The following is a 20,751-nucleotide window of genomic DNA, read 5'->3' on the forward strand; positions in this document are numbered from 1 at the left end:
TGCTATGCAGCGAGATTCGGCCAGCCAGCCATCCAGGCAGAGAGGGAGGGAGGCTGGCTCGGCTCCCGTGCAGCTTCCTCGCCGCCGACTGTGCATCTCCGAGCGCGAGCGGCCATCCTCACCGCCGATCATGTGCCTGCGCTCAGGAAGTCGGCCTCGTTCCTCCCCCGCCGCTTCGTCGTTTGTCTGCGCCGGCTTGAGCAGCTTTTGACGCGCGGCCGCTGCTGGTTGGAAGCCGGCTCCTCATCCTCCTCGCACAGTCGCAGCTCATGGAGGCCCCGGCGGAGGAGGCTCGGGAGTCGTTCCCTCTGCCCACTCTCACCCCGGCCGTGCCCCCTTACGTGACCCTGGGTCTGACGGTGGTCTACAGCGCCTTCTACTCGCTGCTCTTCATTTTCATCTACGTCCAACTCTGGTTGGTGTTGCGCTACCGGCACAAGCGTTTCAGCTACCAGACGGTGTTCCTGTTCCTGTGCCTGCTGTGGTCGGCCCTGCGCACGGTGCTGTTCTCCTTTTACTTCAAGAACTTTGTGACGGCCAACACTTTGGGGCCTTTTCCGTTCTGGCTGCTGTACTGCTTCCCCGTGTGCCTGCAGTTCTTCACACTCAGCCTCATGAACCTCTACTTTGCACAGGTGAGTGTAAACATGATAAAAGCGCCTTCAAGCTTGTGAATGCCACTCCCAGTTTTAGAATTACACATTGTGTGTTTCAACAACCACATAGCTTTGCTTTAGATGAGTCCATTTAGCTCAATGCTAACGAAGAATGCAAAACGCCATAGACGGGCTAACAAATAGTAGTGGCGTTATAACCCTTGGAGCAATGTATATGTGAGCACAAACGGTGGACCAACACATGTAGACAAAAAAACAAAATGTTCCCAGCCACATTTTTGTATCCTCTGTGAAAAATGTCAAATATTCTGGCTTACTGTGGAGTTTTGACTGGCTCCATGGATATCCATATGCCTGTATTATATTGCCCCCAGATGGCCAAAGCATACGCACCAGAACGAGCAGCACAGTGTCCATTGAACTGAGGCACACAAATGTGGCAAAAACTGTTTTAGTCTTTACGTTCTCTGTAATTATGTCAACACTGTACTATTTTATAATGCACAATATTATAGAGTGACGTTTTTCTCATTAAGAAACACATTCCAAAAATGTTTGCTGTTTTTTGGGGGGAGGCTGGAACGGATTAATGGCATTTCCATTCATTTCAACGGGGAAAGATGATTTCAGATACGAGTGTTTTTAGTTCTGATCATGTTCGGTCATGGAACAAATTAAACTCGTTACTGTACACTATGGTACACTTGCACAGTCTAATGCAATCCCGGGTCACATTGTAGTTATGGTTTCCCTCAGAGGTCCATTATGACTGTGAAACCATTAAAAATGTATAATCTCATCATCAACCTTATACACAACAAATGAATGGATAACAATGAGAAGTCCATGAAAATACAGAAACTTGCAATATGTCATTGTTATTAAAAGTGAAGAACATTTTAAATTGTGATACAGGTTTTGAGAAAGAGCGGGCCACAGGGGTACACAGAATGTATCAGGACAGAAAGGACAGAAAGTGTAACTGCCTCATGCTTGAGTCTAGCCACACGCCCAGTCTGTGAAAAAAAAAACAAAACACTGTGCAGCTCAGCTTCTGGCGATTGTGCATCACGGCTCGTGATATGCTTTTGTCAGAATAAACTTGTTAACGCTTTAAAACAACAACAACAACAACATCAGCATAATGTGAATATCAGTGCAGCATGAAAAAAAAGTAGTACAAACAACATCCAGTGCCACTGAAAAAAGCAGCCTCTTCTTGGCTTTTCAAATGGAGCCAAAGCAATAATAGCATTTTTTTAATGTTTGTAAGGCCTACTAATCCACACTGTTCAGACTGTTACTGGTGCACTTTCCTAAAGATAAATGATTTAAGATGTTGATTGTTTCATTTTAAATGTCATCAAAATTGATGACTATTTACACAAAAGAAGTAAAGAACTTTTAATATTTTGCATTTGGTTCCTTGATTGTACTGAACATGAACATTAAACTAAGGTACATACCGAATTGCAAATTTTGCTGTACTACTAGCGATTGAACTGTATACTGTATACATTTTCATCAATATAACCAACCTTGGGCAACCATCACTATAATGTGGTCTGTAACAAAAACAAGTTTGACACCCATTTTCAAAACAATCACGTGTATCTAATGTTGCGTGCGTTGTGTGTGTAGGTCTATGTCCTCAGTGATGAAAAATTTAATATACTGCGGTTCTATTTTAATCAATTCATTGACAACAGTCATCCCACTGAGGTGCCTGTAGAATACAGTAAAACACTCTGTTCCAATCAGCTTTTCGGGGTGATGTAGTGACTCATTCCTCATCTACTTACATAATTCTCATAGCAAACAATAGCTTCTCTGGACGCTAACTAAGGCTTATTCTTAGCAGCAGTAGAAAATGTGTGCGGTAAAAAGTGTAAAGTGGCAAGCTTCCTGTTTTTGTTGTTGTTGCTGGAATGTGAATAGAGAAGTGAAAATGGTCTGTTACATTACAACAAAATGAGACATATTCAGTACTCAATTTACCTTTTCTCACGGCAGGTCGTGTTCAAGGCCAAGTCCAAATATGCACCAGAGCTCCTGAGGTACAGGTAAGAAAATGCATTTGGATTCAGACTTGTTGCAAACCTCCTAGCCAAATAACACCATGAAGAGTTTCAAAGTTGAAAGCTGTGCAGCTGATCGATACTTCAACCTAGTGAGTATCTCAAGGATTAATTCAAGTGTGTTTTGCTTTTTTTGGGGGGGGGGCGGGGGGGTGTATTTTTGGTGTGACGCCACCACAGAAGGCTCCCAGTGATGAGCGAGAGGATAAGTGTGATGATCACCACTTGTCACACTCGCGTCTTCTTAAATTTGGACAACTAACTTCTTGATTGTGGTGTTCACTCTCAACAGCCTGCACCCGTTTCAGATTTTCCTAATTCAACTGCCAGTGGCTCCAGTCAAGACGTTTATAGATGGAACAACGGAGTGAATCTTTTGTCACTCTGTCCCAACAGGCTGCCACTCTACCTTGTCTTCCTGTTCATGAGCATGCTGTTTTTAGCCGTCAACCTGGTGTGCGCCATGCTGGTGAGGACATCCTCTGTGGACGCCCGCACCGTGGTGCTGGTGAGGGTGGCCATCAATGACACCCTCTTCGTCCTGTGCGCCGTCTCGCTTTCGCTGTGTCTCTACAAGATCGCCAAGATGTCCCTGGCTAACATTTATCTGGAATCCAAGGTGAGAAATGAACGGCCGCGGTTAAGAACGCAAATGAGTGTCGTCTTTAATAGCACGGGCCACACATTCTTCTTTTAATGTCCTTGCGAATCTTTTCGTCACCACGTAGGGAACGTCGGTGTGCCAGGTAAGTGCTATAGGAGCCGTCGTCATCCTCCTGTACACGTCCAGGGCCTGCTACAACCTGGTGGTTTTGGGACTCTCAAACAAAAGCATCAACTCCTTTGACTACGACTGGTACAACGTTTCTGACCAGGTAAGCCTTGGAATTTCATCTCATTACACATCTGATACAGCAACTTTTTTCGCAGCACAGACCGGTTTCACATAAAGCAATATTTTGACGGACCGGCAAATAAATATATTATTACAAATAAAACTTACCATTACACGGAATGTTAGTTGTAGTTATTGGGAGCCCTGACTTGTTTCTATTCAACGAACCGGTCCCATCTTGCGGTAATGGGAGACAATGACATTCAAAGCGTATAACTTGTGTCCAGTCTATGCCAGAATTTCTTTTTAGTCACCGTCATTGCAAATAAATTCCTCTTTACAAAGATAGGACAATGGAAACGGAAGCAAGAAATTCTGTCCTTTTCTGGCAAACTCTGGATGGTCTGCCTTGATTTTAATTCACGCTTGTCTTTTAATGCTGGATGCTTGGGCTTGCCATAGAAGTTTTTAAGGCTTCATTGCCTCATTTGGGAGCCTAATCACCACATTTTATGCAGAGCGGCCTCGGTGGTGGGTGAATCACCTATAGAGATAAACCCGTATTGTAAATAGGACTGTCTCCTAAATGCACTTTTTTTGGGGGGGAAAGTTGTAGCCTCTTCTTCTGTCTCATCATTTGACCTTTTGCTCTTTCCGAAGACGCTTTCCAAAGACTTTTTTTTTTTTTTCCCCTCCCACTACAGTATCATATGACTGAGACAGGCAATTTGACATGTGTACAGAGGTACAGCCAGATGCACCTGATTTTCAAAATAAAACTTCTTTCAGACTGATAATCAATGAAATATTTGTTTGTTCAGTGTTTCTGAGTGGCCCAGTACCAAATGACCCAGTGTTGGGGGCCGCTGTGAAACAGTGAAATCTTGATTTGCAAATATCCAAACCAAGTGTGTCCTTTTACCAATCCATCTTTGCAAGTGTCACTTGTGGGCGGTCCTCCAAATATTCTGGACCAATCAGCATCCCTTGATGTGGTGGCGGGGGCAGCCACAGCTGAGGCTGCGCTGACATGAAAGTTATATAGAGATCCAATAAGCTTGTAAACAATAGATTAGCGTGGGTATAGTCATAGCAACCGTTTTATCAGATTATTGATATTATAAAAAAATAATGCAAATAAAATAGAGCAGCATGGTGAGGAAGGGGTTAACGCGCCAGGAGAGTGGTTAGCACATTTGCTTTACAGTCGAGATATCCCGAGTTCGAACCCTCCCGTGTAGCGTGGGTTTTCTTCCACATTCCAAAAACACACGTTAGGTTAATTGAGCACTCTTTGGCTGGCAACCTCGCCTCTCGCCCACAGTCAGCAGGGATAGGCTCACCAGTAACCCTAACGAAGACAAGTGCCATGGGGAAAGTAGGTAGATTAAATCAAACAACAAAAAAACCTAACTGGGTAAATTGTCAGAATTACTGCAATCATTATGCGTTTGTATTTTCTTTCAGGCAGATTTACAGTCCACCCTGGGTGACACAGGCTATGTCGTCTTCGGTGTGATCTTGTTCGTATGGGAGCTGCTCCCCACTTCCCTTGTAGTTTTCTTCTTCAGAGTTCGCCAGCCCAAGCTGGACAGGGTGAGTCAACACTAGGCATGCGTCATTGCTTCCCCATTGCATCTTCCAGGCATGACAAGTCGATCGCAGAGTAAACGAAGGTTTAATCCTCAGAAGAGGAGGAAGTTGTAGTGAAACTTTTATCCGCGTGATGTTCAGTGGAAGGTGTAAGAGTCTAAGTAATGATTCATCGAGAGAACAAGAAAACAAGAAATGTGGGTAACTGCTGTTTTGCAGACCGGCTCGGGGCTTCCCGGTCACGTCTTCTCCTCCAGGGCTTATTTCTTCGACAACCCTCGACGTTACGACAGTGACGATGACCTAGCGTGGAGTGTCATGCCTCAGAACATCCAAGCCAGGTATAACAGTCAAACATCATTCCTAAGAAATGTGGTAACAAGAGAAGATGGTTTAATGCAGGAGTGGGCAAAGAATTGCGCACGGGCCACACACGGCCCGCTCCGTTCTTTAATCTGGCCCGCCAACTTTGTGTTTGTACTAGCTTGGCTGCCGACAGTTACGAGTGGGGGAGCCAGAGCAACAGCATCAGTGCGTACGTCGGACGGGACGACATTTACCACCTGCCGCCTCCTCCAGAGGAGCTCAGCCATTACTGATAAGAGGTCACAATGACTTTATTGACTCCAAATGTTTTTTGCACACTGTTATTATCCTCGTGAAGCACACCAGACTCGATACGTTCACATTAGTTCCGGAGAAGAACAACTGCCAGTTTATGAAGGACCACTGATGGGAAAATAATTTGCACAATCCATGTACAAAGAGGGCCCAATCTTACTGCTCATGTGTTTAGTTTATATTGATGTCTGATTAATATATTCTCTGACCTTTTGCATTATGCACTGTATCTGGATGTACGCGTGTTCCTTTTCATACTGATTTCTTAATATAGATGATATAGTTGAAATCATTAAATATGGCAAAAATAGATTGTAGTAAACTGTATTTTCCCTTTTATTTAGCAACACATGTTGTGCTAAATAGACAGGATCAACTCTAGAGAAAAGGTGGATACTTTTTGTGTCTGCAATAATATATAGGTACATCCCAGTAAATTTGAATTTTGTAGAAACGACAATTGAAGTAGTTTAATTCAAAAAGTGAAACTCATTATAAAGATCAATTGAAGACACGCACAAATACTTTTTAAATGACCAAATACTGATCTATTTTCTATTAAAATGTTTGGATTTTTTAAATGTAGTATTCAAATTTCTTGAATTGCAGGTTTTTGTTAGCTGTGAGCTAAATGATCCAAATTATAAGAAACAAAGTACAGTAAACCAATATAATAATTGTACAGGGATTTCACTTTTTGAATTGAAATACTAATATACATTTCTGTGTAAATTCTGAGTCATCCAATTCATGGTAGTCTGCAAAAATTTAATCGTGGAAACTGGACTTTCCTTGTTTCACTTTTAATCCAAAAGGCTTCTTCAGCTCTGAATATTTTAGGTGTGGAGTCGGTTTTATGGCTCGGTGGTCACAAGAGGGTGTTGTTGTTGCCCGTCGTGGCTGGCGAACAAACGTCCTGCATACCAACTGATCGTTCCCCCGACTGGTGGCAAAACAGCTCATTAGGGCCGCTCTTCCTGTGGAATGAACAGTCTGCGGCGGGAATGATGTCAGGACATTGCTATAAGCAGACGACAGACGCGATGCCTAAAACCTCCTCCTCTGTTTAGAGATGGCTTTTCTCGTTTGACAAAAGATGGCTACTTTTATACTGTTCTCAAACCAGCAGTTCTCCCTATCCCAAAATTTGGACGTCATTATCCTCAAATGAATGACCCTCCTTTTTGAGATGCAAATGAACAGTTGACTCTGGATGCCAAGAAGCTTCTTGTCGATGTTGTGCCATGTGCTTGTAAAATTAGTAAGTCAAGACATTTATAATTAGAGTAAATTATGAAATTTGTATTTTTGATGGCAGGTAAACATATGTCACGGCAATTTTTAAATATTTTTGATGCCATGTAAATATATGTTGTTACACAACTAATTTGTGCAAATGGAGTACAAAAGTAAAAAAACATCTGAGAGCTATGTATAGGCTGAAAAGGTAAAGTGCATGTAAACTTTAATGTTTATTTTCTTTTGGAAATTAACAAATGTACACAATAATTTATTAGCACATATGGAGTACAAAAGTAAATGTATGATGACAGCTCTGTATTGCAAAAGTGCATGTATATTTAAAACATGTCTTTACTTCTTGGGGTTAAGGTTACTATCATTATTTGCAGGGTTTTTAAGTAATACCTAATTAAGTAGCATGTTTGTGGCCTTGTGACAATTGCCAGCACTTTCTTTGTCACACCCCATTCATTTATTGCCTCTGTCAACAAGTTTGCTATATTGCTCCCTGTGTGGCTTCCGTTGCAGCATTGTAGTCTGCAGAACACCAATTCCCACTCGTTAGAAATTAAATGAGAAGTACAGTAGTAGTTATGTACATAGGGGTCAGTCGGTCTGGAAGCCCAACCATCACATGTAAGTGGCATTCTTCCTGTCGATTTGAGCCTAGTGAGGCTAAGCAGTAAGGAAAATGGATGGATATTTAATTGCTGGGGGGAGTGTTGCAATGCATTGATGAATCGATATTTTTACTCACCCCTGTGCTGTGATCCATGATAGGGAGTTGTTTTGTCATGATGGTGAAGTTCCTTGGCTAACAAACCTTTCTGAGTTAGAAGTCTGTTAGATCAATTCCTTGCCCATCTTTCATGGCTGATGGGAGGCGAGCCTTGTTCCAGTGGAATGGTTGTCGTTGCAGTGAGTAGATCTTGGTAAGCAGGATGGTCATTCAAAATTTAGAATCGAAAACTTAAAAGGTGAAACATCAACAACAAAAAAAGTCCAATTGCCTCAATTTAACCTTGGCAGATTACTTTAATAAATTACATGTTCCGCCATACCTGTATTTTAATTCATTGAGATGCATCTGTACACACATTGGCCACACTTTCACAACCTAAAGATAAGTTGTGTAAAAACAAACAAATTTTGTTTAACACTGTTAAAGGTATGAATTCATTTATTTTAGTTAGCAGTGTTGTACAACCTACCTGTAAATGCAAAGTTTACTATAACTGAGGATGTTTTTTTATAGTATGTAGTGACCTGGGCTGAGGAAAAAGAGCAACAGGCCATATTTGCACTCATTTTATTGACACTGTTATAAGGCTAAAGTCCAAAATGTATACATATGTATACAGAGGGTAACTTAAAATTTGTTAAAAATGGAAAAATTAAATACTGTGTGGTAATTTCACATCTTTTGACTGCTGGTTTATCACCAAATGAAACACTTAAAAAATAAAATAAAATCCTCTTAATAAACTTATCCAAAAGGCGGCTCCTTACTCAATATACAATACAGTAGCAATATTTATGATGACTGTATGACAGCTTTGACCAAATTAATTACTCACCTTTTGTGAGTAATATCCATTATATGGAACTTATCTGGAGATAAATCATCAAGCGTGCTATACAATTGACCTCCCGCAGGGGGCAGCATACAACTAGATTTTCTGTAAACGAGACGCTATTCGGTGAGTGTATGATTTCAAACAGCTTTTTGATGAAGAGGACAAGAAAGTCAAAATAAGACCATTGTCTTTCTCTCAGGATAAATGTGTTTTTAATCCATCTCATTCCTCACTGTTGCAAACTCAAGCACATTTTCCAGACAGTAGTTTAAAAAAGATGATTCCATGAGAAAAGCATAATGCATTGAGGTTCTGCAGAATGCTGTACCTTTTAAGGAATTCACTACGAGATGAGCTTGATTCCTGTGAGTTGTGTGAAAAGTGTCGGTTGTGGCGCAAATGTTCAACTTTGAAAAAGACGGTGGGCCGAAAAAGGGAAATAAAAAACACACCATCCCTTTCAGTACAATGTCATGACATTCAAGGTCCATTGGGTTGTCAAGGTTGACTGAATATGAACACAATTGGCTGTCTATGTTTGTTTTTCTTCCAAAAACATCCACTGTCCCATGTAAAACACACACATGCTCTCTAACGGCCACTTTCTGGGGACAGAGCACTTATAAGCTGGCTGGCTGGAGCGGACGCGGGCTTTGCACTAGCTGGGATCGGATGGCTTCCCCAGTTCAACCTTTACTCCTTTTTCTCCTGCACCTACATGCACGGGGCAAAACAAACAACAACAACATTTGTTCCACGTGTTCACACAGTGCAGGTGGATTAAATCAACAAAGTCATTAGGGAAGATGCAGAAGACAAGGGGCCTGAAGTGCCCATCCAAACCTACCTGTTAAGTACTTTTCTTTAGCTCGGGCTCGCTCATCTGCATCAAAATACCACACGGTGATGGCATACCTGCAGAGACAGAATGGGAGCACTGACTCACTGCTAAAGTGATGCTGAGCGCATGCAGTCAAGCATACAGTTTATGTCGAGGAGGTGCAACAGGGCTCCATACGCTGCGCCAGTTAACGTGAGAAGACTTAACATGATTCTAAAGCTACATTTAGTCACCATTGCCGCGGGGTTCACGGGAAATAAATTGCGATACCTGCTCACTGGTTTTCATGCCTTGGGAATTGATGACATTATCTTGCCTACCAATTGAATAATAAATAATGATCACTTTAAAGTGATACATCAAATTATAGACACGTTTTTCAATGTGGAATATTGCACCTTTGAGGTATACTCACACTGTACCGCGGCACTCGTTTTGAGTTTTTTTGTTTATTTCTATTGTGCAATGTGGCGGTTATCACTTATAACTGGTAAGAGGAATGTTCCTATTGATCATGCAACACGTATAAAGGTGTACCTTGGGCTTTGACTTTGTGGATTCTTTTATATCTTTGTTTCTTCTATTGTGCAAGGCGGTGGTTATCAATAACTGGTGGGAGGAACGATCGCATTGATTATGTGACACAAACAAGCGCACCTTGGGTTTTGACTTTGTGGATTAGTCATTCTGTTAATTTCTATTACACAAATGGCGGTTATCATTAGTAATTGCGCTAATCCATTGGGAACTACACTCTAGTCAAAATCCAAACATGAAGATAAATACATTAAATTGGTTATTCCTTTCCAGAAAATGAAATCAAATCTTGCATTTTCTTACAAACGTAAACATTTACAGTATAAACTGAAAAATGCTTGACGATTTTTCGTTCATGTGAATCACTGTACTATTTTAAATGTTTCTGCAAACTACTTCCCATCTATGTTAGAGTCAACAACGTTTGGCAACTGAACTGGAATTCCAGGTAGTTACGATTAGACTATATTCCACTATCCTTTTATGTGCATATCTTGAAGATGCCTATAGAATAGAATGTCAAGTTGTCCCAATGAATTTGTATGTAAATAAAAGCTTTTACAAAGATTAGAGGGACACGTATTACAGCATTAAGAATTTCATCTGTGATTCTGACTGTATACAAGCCTACTTTGGGCTTTGGCTTTGGGGATTTATTTCAAATCTTTCTGCTTATTATTTTGTCTTATGCAAGGTCACAGTTATTATTAATAATTGGACCATGGAAGTGCTTGAGCTTGGACAGGAAGTGCCCACACTATGAACAAACGAACTGTACTTAAGCTGTCAGGTGTTCCAAGATGTGGTACAAATTGCCTTGTGGGAGTGTGCCCTAGACAAGTGTTTCCCAACCTTTATTGTACCAATAAGCACACCACCAAATAAAAATATGCCAAAAAGTAGACAAACAGGTTAATGGCCATCTAGTGGAAAAGCATTTAACTCATTCCCTGCCAATGCCGTCCAAAGACGTCATTCAGAATCCATCTATTCCCTGCCAATGCCGCCTAAAGACGTCAATGGCGTTTTTTAAATGGGGATGGGTGGGGAAGGGTCTTGTGCAGTTTGTGTGTGATCGTCGAGCCTCTGGATAACTGCAATGAGGATTGGCACCCTGTACATGGCAATAATGCCTCGAGGTAAACGTCCCTCCCTCAGAGGAAGAAGAAGGAGGGGGCGGGCCGGCGGGGTCCAAGAGACAATGAGAGAAGGCAAACATAATGGAAGAAAAGAGAAAAGACAAAATGAAAAAAATCTAAGAAAAAAGCTTTCGGTACTAGAAATTTATTGCGCCAAGGCAAGAAAAATATTCCTGGGACCGACAGGAATGACGCCTTAGATCATGCGGGGGAATAAAGGATGATGCGCCGAGCCAGAATGATGCTCTGAGCGATCGCTTTGTAGCAAAGCTATCGCGCAAAATGCCGGGCCAAATGGCGACATCCCCGGCGGCTTGCCAGGATTTGCCGACCAGGATTTGAGTAAACGTGATCCATAATCGCCTCTGGATCGCCTGGAAGCAGCAGAGCTTCATTTGGAGCTTCCTCCGGATGATATGGAGACGAAGGTAACTCTTTTGCAGCTCGCATTAGTTATATGTAGCGAGCAAACATGCTCCTTCAATCCTTGTTACATAAAAACATAATTTAGTTAGTTTCACTAGTTCACATTACAATGTAACATCTGTTGGCAGTACTGATTTGAATTTTCCATTTCATCCATCTTGCAGGAATTTGTGTCTTTTGGCGTAGTCCTGTAAATATCTGATGGCCAATAAAGTTACTTAAAAAAACAAAAAACGCCGGCAGCGTGGAACAGACAACACGTCTGAGAGAGACAACACGTAATGCCGGATCAGACTACAAGACACATTTGCTCTTTCCAGATTGTCAGACAACTGAAATAAAATCTTGTACTCTGATACCACCGCAACCCGTTTTGTTACGATCATCGGACTTTATCTTGTCAACTCAAATGCGACCGGATACACTCTCGTTACCGTGGCAACGACAACAAGAGTGGATCGGGGCGACTAGATTATGGGGACAAAATGGGGGAAAACGTGTGTTGGTGGTCACCGATGGACAGGACAGGAGAGGACGTTCGTTTAAGGCTTGCTTGAGGTATGTTCATATACTTTTAATACGATATGGCTCGCAAGCAGGCAACAAAAACGTTATGTAGCCTACCAAGCTAGTGGTAGCACTAACGGTTGGACGTAAACATGCCGCCGTTCTGTCGAATCATGCTCGAAAGTTTCAGTGTGGGTGAAGTCATTTAATTAAAAATAAAGTAAATTAATGACGGTAAGTTAGCACCCATTATTTCTGTCATATAATGTTGGTTTGACCTGATTGATTAGAATACACGAACTGACTAGAGCAGTGATTTCCAACCTTTATGGTTTTTTTTTTTTTTTTTTTTAAACTCGCTGATCGGTCCCAAAAATCCTGATCGTGTAAAGCCTAATGTATATACCAGTATGAATTTGATTTCCCAATCTGCAATCAAGCTCACCTGGTAGCAAAAGCAGGCTGAACCTCATGGGGATTCCGTCTGTCTGACCAGAAAAAAAGCAGACGGTCAAATTTGGGTTCTATGTCGGCAAATTGGGCTTTTCCTTCTGGGAAGATTCGAAGAAGACCACCGTATTCCTGGAAGATCAGAACAAGGAAGAAACATCTCTATTATGTTTACACATCGGGACAAAAACAGCAAGGTGAAGCAAAGCCGGTGCTCTGCGGTGCGTGAGCATGTGCCACTATTAGATCTGTATTGTTTGTTCAAGTTAAAAGGTCACATCACATGGCAGGGGAAGATGACGTTGCCTTAAAAGGGGCTCATAAAAAGATCCCGTGAAATCCCACAACAGCTTCAGCTGGACGCCAATGTGAAGGGAAAGGCTTGTCCAACGAGTCCAGGGGCTCGGAGGAAAGTTCAAGATAGGAAACAGCAGCGGGGAATGGCTTTCCTGTGGAGGGATAGGAAGAATAACCTACAGGAAAACTGCTGTGGCTGGATAAAGGACCTGGAGAGTGAAAAAGCAGATTGCTGCAAGTGTGCTGTTCAAGCTCGTACACCGCTGATATGATACGGCCCTTTCTTCACACACACACAAGCAAGCCTAAAAGAGGTTCCGCTAATTTGTACAGTACTTTTTTTTTTTTTTTTTTTTAAACCAAGGGAGAACGCAAGCAGTGTGACAAGGTTAAGTCAACACAATTGGGTCAATGAGGGCAGAAGGAGGGTCTTTTTTTAAATTCAACAGGCTAAAGGAAAGCTCTTCACATGCCTGTGTGTGGACAGTTTACAACTCTTATCGCTCGTTTTCTCATTACTATGCAGTGGAACCCTAAATGTTGAATAAATGTCAGGTTGTACATTTTGGAATTCGACCATCATAGTGGTAAAAATATGTTGCCTGAAGTCAAAACGCTGTCATATCAAACGTCAGCATGTCACCCGAGATATCGGTGTACTTCTCAGACCTCAGTTTAATGAGCATCAACCACATTAAATAAAGCATATCTATTAAAGGATTAATTTAGCATGCACCTCATTTTCTTTGGCGTTGAGGATCTCCTTGCAAAACAATTACAAGAGATGTTTTAAGGCAGGGCGGCATGGTGAACAACTGGTTAGGGCGTCTGCCTCACAGTTCTGAGGACAGGGGTTCAATCCCCGGCCCCACCTGTGTGGAGTTTGCATATTCTCCCCGTGCCTGCGTGGGTTTTCTCCGGGCACTCCGGTTTCCTCCCACATCCCAAAAACATGCATGGTAGGTTAATTGAAGACTCTAAATTGCCTGTAGGTGTGAATGATTGTTTGTTTATATGTGCCCTGCATTTGGCTGGCAACCAGTTCAGGGTGTACCCCGCCTCCTGCCCGATGATAGCTGGGATAGCCTCCAGCACTCCCTCGACCCTTGTGAGGATAAGCGGCTCAGATAATGGATGGATGGATGGGGTTTAAGGCAGGACAAATGTGAGAAAAGAAAAATATACACCAGAAATTAAGTGATGTAAACAGAGTCAAATTTAAAGCAGTAAGACTCCTGTTGTGTCCAAGTACTTTTGTCCAAGTTCAATGTGTGCCATGTTAGTTGTTAGAATTGAGTGTTGTGGGAACTAAGAATCTTACCAAGTAAAATCTGTGCATCTGCAATACGTTATGAAATACCTTTACAGTATGCCTTCCTCATTAAATTATTGACTTATTTTTAAACTTGAAGAGATTTTTTTTTCTTTTAACATTTCCTCCAACATCGATATAGGTGACTCGAATGAATAATTTCTTTCCGATAGGGAAATGTATTTTTTAAATCATCCATCTTTTCCAAACCAATTTTATATTACAGTGGACAGGGCACCTTGTCTAAGTGTAAAACACAAGAACTTGTTTCCTCACCATCATTTTTGTGATACTCGGGGGTGGGATATTAACATTGGGTGGTACACCATCAGTGGTAACAGTGTACATACAGTCCTGCTCACCATTATTGGCACATTTTTTGCATAACCTGTACAATAATAACTTGAGAAGTAAATGGGAAGGTACCACACTTATATCATCAGGATCTTTTAATTGGAGGGTCAAAGAAATTTAACAAATATTTTTTCCCTCCAACTTAGATATTGTGATTTCAAAGAAATCACAAACAGAAAAGGAAAAAAACAGAAAAGCTTTTTGCACTTCTGAGGTGGTATTTTCTCCCACTCTTCCTTTGCCATTTGATGAAGCTCGAACATTTGCAGGGTTCTTTTCCCCAATGGCAGATTTCAGCTCCCCCCAAAGACTTTCAATTTGATTGCGATCAGGACTCATTGCTGGCCATTTTAAAACAGTCAATTTTTTTTCCCAAACCAAGTTTTCTTACACTGGGTAAGACATTTCGCTCTAAAATCTTTTTAGAATTTTCTCATTTCATGATACTTGTGATACAGTCAAGGCCGTCAGCCCCGCAGCATTATGGATCCTCCACCATGCTTCACTGTTGGCAGGGTGTTCTTTTCCTTAAGGGCTTCATTGCACCGTCAGTAAACATACTGTTTGTGTGCATTGCCGAGAAGCTCTATTTTTGTTTCATCTGACCATAAAATGTTGTTTCTTATCTTCTCATTTGTATCAAACAGTTCTCTATAGAAAAATGTTGTTTCACTTGATTCATTTTCTTCAGGAGATATTCCACATTTCGTACTTAAACTTCATGGCTCCCAATAATGGTGAGCACGACTGTATATGGGACTTAAGGAAAGGAGGAGGACACTAAAAAGATGTTGAATACAATACACGACACTATACACGGATAATTCGTTAATTTACCGTCGCATAATACAATGTGTTTTTTGTGTTATAGAGATTAAAAGTATGTAAGAATTGGGGTACATAGCTGAAACAACTGAACCTGAATATTCCAAAAGCAAGACCCTCTCTCATGGAGCCATGGTATCCTGGCAACCATATTCTATAAAAGAGGGCTCATCAAAAACCAGCCAATCAGGGGGCCCGACGTAATGATGGCCGAGTCAAAGCGGGTTTCTGAACATGGTTCACTGGTATAATTAACGCATGTGAACACAACAATAGCAATGGCGTAACGGCCTCTATGATTAGCATGGGGGCAGATGGGTGCACCTGATGCATGCTGTTAGAAACATAAACAGAGCTTTCAGATACAAGAGTCCGACAAGACAGAAGTCATGGCCATGAGTGTTAACCACAAGGGGAACGCAAGACTGCCAAAAATGACTCACAACTACTGATGCCACTTTCTAACAGAGCAACACGGATGTTGATACCAAAAACACGAAACACTGAACAATGTTTCTTTATCAATTCAAGATGAATCACATAAGAAAAAGTCACTAAGCGTGGTGGGCTCTTGTGGCCATTTGGGTGTGGTTGGATTAGCAGGACCACTTTTTTATGGGATTATCAACCAGAAGGGGTGGTCAGACGGCACGTACTGGCACCGTTGGCTGTAGAATATAACAACATTGAGGCTCAGTCACGGACATGACTGCAGTCTGCTAATATGCTTATTTCACCAATCCCAATTTGACGATGAAAGCCGGATGGTGACTGACTTTTTATGATACTGCTTGCAACTGAATGTTATGCAAAAGGGGGTGTGTGAGTACAGTGTTCCCCCACATATTCACAATTTCTGATTTTTTTTAAAAACCCATCCTACATTAAAAAAAAAAAAACTAATCTAATTGCTGGTTTTGTGATTAGGCCAAAGCCCTGTCTAATATAAAAGTATTGGCACTATTTTTGGCATCTTGGTGCCGAGGAACTATGTTTAAGTGAGGGGAGGATCTTCAGTTAGTCAGTCCACGGCCATGTCTCATAGATAAGTAGTGCTTTATCACCATCATGTGGTATCTACTGACAATTACACATGTTTTTATGGGGGGCATCAATTCCTCGTGGATTTCTGCTATTCACGGCAGGGCCTTGTATACTGTGTAATTGTATTCCTGTATATAAAAAAATAAGTCCAAGTTCTTACAAGTCCGATCATACAATTAAAAATCCCCCTAAATATTGTCACAATGTAGTGACGATAATATATTGGAACAACTGGGAAAAATGACTTCATGGTGTTAAGCTCAGTGATGGTTGGTTTCTGAAATACAAACTCCTGGTGCCTCTTGTGCTAAACATCTTAAAAAAACCACAACTATTGTTTACCTCCGCAAGGGAGGTTGTTTAAATTTATGCAGGTTTATTTGTTGAATAGTTTGTCATATATCAACCAAAAATACATCCACCCATCCATTTTCCATACTGCTTATACTCACTAAAGTTGCGGGCGTGCTGGAGCCCATCCCAGCTAACTCTGGTCGAGAGGCAGGATACACCCTGAACTGGTCGCCAGCCAATTGCAAGGCACATATAGACAAACAACCACTTGCACACACATTCACACCTACGGGAAAATCATTTTTAAAAAATCCTTCATTAGTCAGCTAAAAATCAGTCATTCAACAGTTTTGGATGTAATGTCCAGGTTTGATCTATAGCTGATACCGGTTGGATACCTTACAATTCAAATTTAAAATGGAAAATCCCATTCATTGTGCATGTATGTTCATCAAGTCAGATCAAGTTGAAATTTGTTGTGCTTATGTAGGATCTTATTCTTCTTGCATGAGGTTCCCTTGGGTAAAAGAAATTCTGGTTCACGATGACACTTATTTTAGGTGTCAAGGTTGTACAGTAACTGACTCTAAAGGTTAAAGTGGAAACTGTAAGAGCCGTGGTAGAGGTTGGTCTGTCCACTCCGAGCAGTGCTGTATAACATGCTCGGCCACCCCCTTTGAAAAGTAATCTTTTTACTCAATTACCAGTAATCTCATAAGATCATTTTTGTAATATAATGTGCCATATTGATTCAGGAAGGAAACTCAAGGTTTGCTAAAAAATCTGCTAGGGTGTACTCCTTTATGTTGAGCACTGTACTTTGATTTTTCCAGCATGTTTATGGATCATTCTAATTCTCAATATAAGACTCACTATCAGTATGATATTTTCCGCACACATCAGTCACATACCTTGGCATTCCAATCTTTATTAAGGTAATATATGCATGTGACACAACGTCCATCGCCGTTGGGGTTATCCACATGGCGCACGTAATGGGTCCCGTTTCCAGGGTAACATGCTACCATTGCCTAAAGACAAGAAGATCAAAATGATAGTGAATATAAAATAAAAATACACAATGCCAAAAGCAAATATTGGAGCAGAAAATTAGTTTAATCTCCAGTATCAGACAAAGGATGGTATTAGAATTCTGAATGTAATGCAAATGTAGAGACTAATATGTCAAAACCAGGGATACTGATACGGCTTATATAGTCTTGGGCATTGAAGTGGGGATTCAGCAGACCATGAATTAGTATGAATTGTTGTTAGCTTGTACTGGATAATTCACAGACACATTTCAAATCTGTCAAATTCAATATTTTAAATCAAATACAGTAATGCAGTAATTTAATATGCTAACAAAATATACTTTATCATTATAAAATTGGTTAATTTTATGAAATGGAAATTTTTTTCAGCACATTTTCACACACAGACGATCCATCCAATTCCTATTGTTTAGTCTTTACCAACCATCATTAAAGTTACAATTTGCAGTTAAAAAAAACAACCACTTTTTGTCATGTACTGTATGTTAAAAATGTCTTGATGACCTGACAGTAGAATTTTATTAAAATGATTGTTTGAAAAATCACCCCTACCTGGCCTCATCTAATGCCTCCAATTTAATTTTAACTATTATTTAAAAATTGGGACAATGGGACAAGAACAGCCTATCAGAGAGCGTAGCGACAGGAGGCGTGACCGAATAGTCTGTCAATAATTTGCACACACCCACTGCGCAAAAGGAGCCTCGGTGGACACATACAGCCTCTCACCAATGGAGACTATTATAGTTTCTTGACCAGATTAACTCCAATAAGTGATAAAAGTTAAAAGGTTGGAGTTGGCATGTTCTCCCCGTGCCTGCGTGGCTTTTCTCAAGGTAATCCGGTGTCCTCCCACATCACAAAAACATCCGTGGTAGGTTTACTGAAGATTATAAATTGCCCATAGGTGTGAATCGTTGTTTGTTTAAATGTGCCCTGCGATTGGCTGGCAACCAGTTCAGGGTGTACCCTGCCTCTCGCCCGAAGATAGTTGGGATAGGCTCCAGCACACCCGCGACTTTAGTGAGGATAAGCAGTACAGAAAATGGATGGATGGACAACATCAAACCGGTAACATTTCGTGTAATGTTGCGCACTCATGCAGCCGACTGAGGCACACTATGATGCGGCCAGGCGAGCGCGACGAACCGGTCTCTTCCTGGTTCTCTTTTGGTTGTCCACGTTTAGTAGGCTGGGGGCGTTTCTTTGTGCAGAGACGTGTGACGGCGGAGGGCAGGGGCGTTGGCAGGGAGTGAAATGAGGCTATATTCAAATTCTGCCAGCAGTTTGAAAACTGCATAGTGTTCCTTTAAACCAAGGCACCCATTTTACTTAAGAAAAATCTCACGGCAGACCACCAAAAACAAAAATGTCACAAAAAGCATGGTTACTGAAATAATGACGATCTTGTCACAATTCACACTTAGTCCGTGTAAAAATCTGGGGCTGTTTAATTGAACATAAAGCTGATACACTCGCAGGAAGCCATGGCGTTAGTCTGTTATATGAATTGCGATAGGATTATTGTACCTTCTGTCATTTAATGGAAGAGCATCTAATTGTTCTCCTTGTCACTATGTTGCTGGCATATATATGAACAAATATGTATTTGTAATTAATACATATTTTGGGAAAAAATTTAATGAATTGGATAATTTCCTGTGGCACCAGTGTATGCCAGCTAACATTTATTATGCTACTGCTGTGAACCACCTTGAGCACTTAACTTCTTGCCATTAGGAAGGAATATATACATTTACACTGGTCAGAAATCTGGTGTCTATCCAATTCACAAATGAAAACAAACAATTGATCTTCTGACAACAAAGAGTATTCAGAATTGCAATCAACAATAAATATGCATCCATCGTACTATGTGAGCTGTCATTTGTCAAACAAACGGCAAATTCTTCAACTTTCTTGACAAACTTCCATAAACAAAGCATAGCAATATTATTACAACGGTTGCAGCACGCTTTTTAATCGCGTTGGGAAAGAAAGCATTTAACTATAGATGTAGGTTGCAATTGTTTGGTGTAGACAGATAGTCTTGCAGATTTACCAAAGGAAAGCTAGGGAAGAAAAACAAAATGGTCACACAAAGACAATGACTATAAGCTTGCTTGTTGCACAACCTTTCCAGCTATTTTACCGATTTAGGTATGGAAGTAAGATTAAGGGGGAAAACAGGTTTAAGGGGAAAACCCGCTACAACGAACATGCCAAGAGAAAGAAGTTGTTGTATGCATGCACATACTTGTAAGAGAGTGTGGCTGGAGTTAAAGCAGAAAAAGAGTTGAACTGCAATAAACTTTGACTTCTGGCATCAAGCCAGAGAGAGTAGTATTTTAATGGTCATGCTACGTGCAGAGCGTGAGGAAGGCTGGCTGATGCTCAGTGATGTCTGACCCATGCCCCCCACCCCCACACTTGAGCTCTGCTAATGCTGCACATGCTGCTCAGAATACGTTTATGACTGAAGGTGTGAACTCCACCTGCACAGCTGTTTTGCACCTTTTTTTCCTTAAAGTCGATCGTTGCAGTAAATTTGAGATGACATAAGGACAAGGACTGAACTTCTGCATCTGTGTTGAAATTAATGATCTCAGTGAAGCAAAGTATAAAAAGATATGCATATTATACTGACTGATTGGCATGACAATTTAACTTGAATATGACAGGTTCTCAGACTTCCAACTCCATTCACAAATGTTCTTAAAAAGCTTCATTGCAAATGTGATAGACAAACATGTCTTTAACCCGATAACTACCTTGATACAAACATTTGTCCATTCCTAAATGAAAAAGAAGTATACCCAACCAAAGTGTCGTTTCCTGTTTCAGAGTACCTTTTCTTTTATCTACTTGCTCTTCCACGTTCCTAGATGGCTGTCATTAGGTTGACTTTGTTTGTTTTACATTTGAAAAACTGATTTTCACCTTTTCACGATTCACAAACTTTTTCTAGTATTTGGGATGTAATATTGGCTCTATGGTACCTCAGTAAACACGTGAAATATGAATTAAAATCGCCCACATATTCGTGAGTTCCATAGGTTTTTCTGTCGAGAAGCCTGAAATCTGGTTATTCGAATTTCTCAAGATTA

The 20,751-nt window shown here is 41.0% G+C and overlaps 2 protein-coding genes across 5 annotated transcripts in view; one reads left to right on the top strand and one right to left on the bottom strand.

The window, feature by feature from the left end:
- Positions 1-9,103, top strand: gpr137ba (G protein-coupled receptor 137Ba). 2 transcript variants are annotated; one of them, XM_061690645.1, is made up of 8 exons: positions 1-635; positions 2,631-2,680; positions 3,092-3,314; positions 3,424-3,570; positions 4,855-4,908; positions 4,998-5,126; positions 5,343-5,464; positions 5,608-9,103. In XM_061690645.1, exons 1-8 carry the CDS (start codon positions 270-272, stop codon positions 5,720-5,722), a joined length of 1,206 nt encoding a protein of 401 aa, XP_061546629.1. In that variant the 5' UTR covers positions 1-269; the 3' UTR covers positions 5,723-9,103. The 2 variants fall into 2 exon arrangements, with proteins under 2 accessions (XP_061546629.1, XP_061546630.1); XM_061690646.1 differs by lacking the exon at positions 4,855-4,908 and having other exon boundaries at positions 2-635.
- Positions 7,844-20,751, bottom strand: part of egln1a (egl-9 family hypoxia-inducible factor 1a) — a 23,955-nt gene continuing 11,047 nt past the window's right edge. The window contains exons 2-5 of one of the 3 annotated variants that reach the window (XM_061690649.1): positions 17,501-17,620; positions 12,459-12,501; positions 9,411-9,478; positions 7,844-9,277 (exon numbers count right to left, since the gene is read on the bottom strand). In XM_061690649.1, the coding sequence (XP_061546633.1) occupies positions 9,414-9,478; positions 12,459-12,501; positions 17,501-17,620 (228 nt within the window). In that variant the 3' untranslated portion in view covers positions 7,844-9,277; positions 9,411-9,413. Of the gene's footprint in view, positions 9,278-9,410; positions 9,479-12,458; positions 12,596-17,500; positions 17,621-20,751 lie in introns of all 3 variants that reach the window. The other 2 variants (XM_061690647.1, XM_061690648.1) reach the window with 2 other exon arrangements.

Source organism: Phycodurus eques, chromosome 11 (assembly GCF_024500275.1).
Source record: "Phycodurus eques isolate BA_2022a chromosome 11, UOR_Pequ_1.1, whole genome shotgun sequence".
Taxonomy (NCBI): domain Eukaryota; kingdom Metazoa; phylum Chordata; class Actinopteri; order Syngnathiformes; family Syngnathidae; genus Phycodurus; species Phycodurus eques.

Excerpts from the sequence above, each read along its gene's own strand:
- gpr137ba (XM_061690645.1), top strand. The coding sequence starts at position 270 with ATGGAGGCCCCGGCGGAGGAGGCTCGGGAGTCGTTCCCTCTGCCCACT. Across the intron at positions 636-2,630 it reads TGAACCTCTACTTTGCACAG|GTCGTGTTCAAGGCCAAGTC; the intron begins GTGAGTGTAAAC and ends TTCTCACGGCAG. Across the intron at positions 4,909-4,997 it reads AGACAAGTGCCATGGGGAAA|GCAGATTTACAGTCCACCCT; the intron begins GTAGGTAGATTA and ends ATTTTCTTTCAG.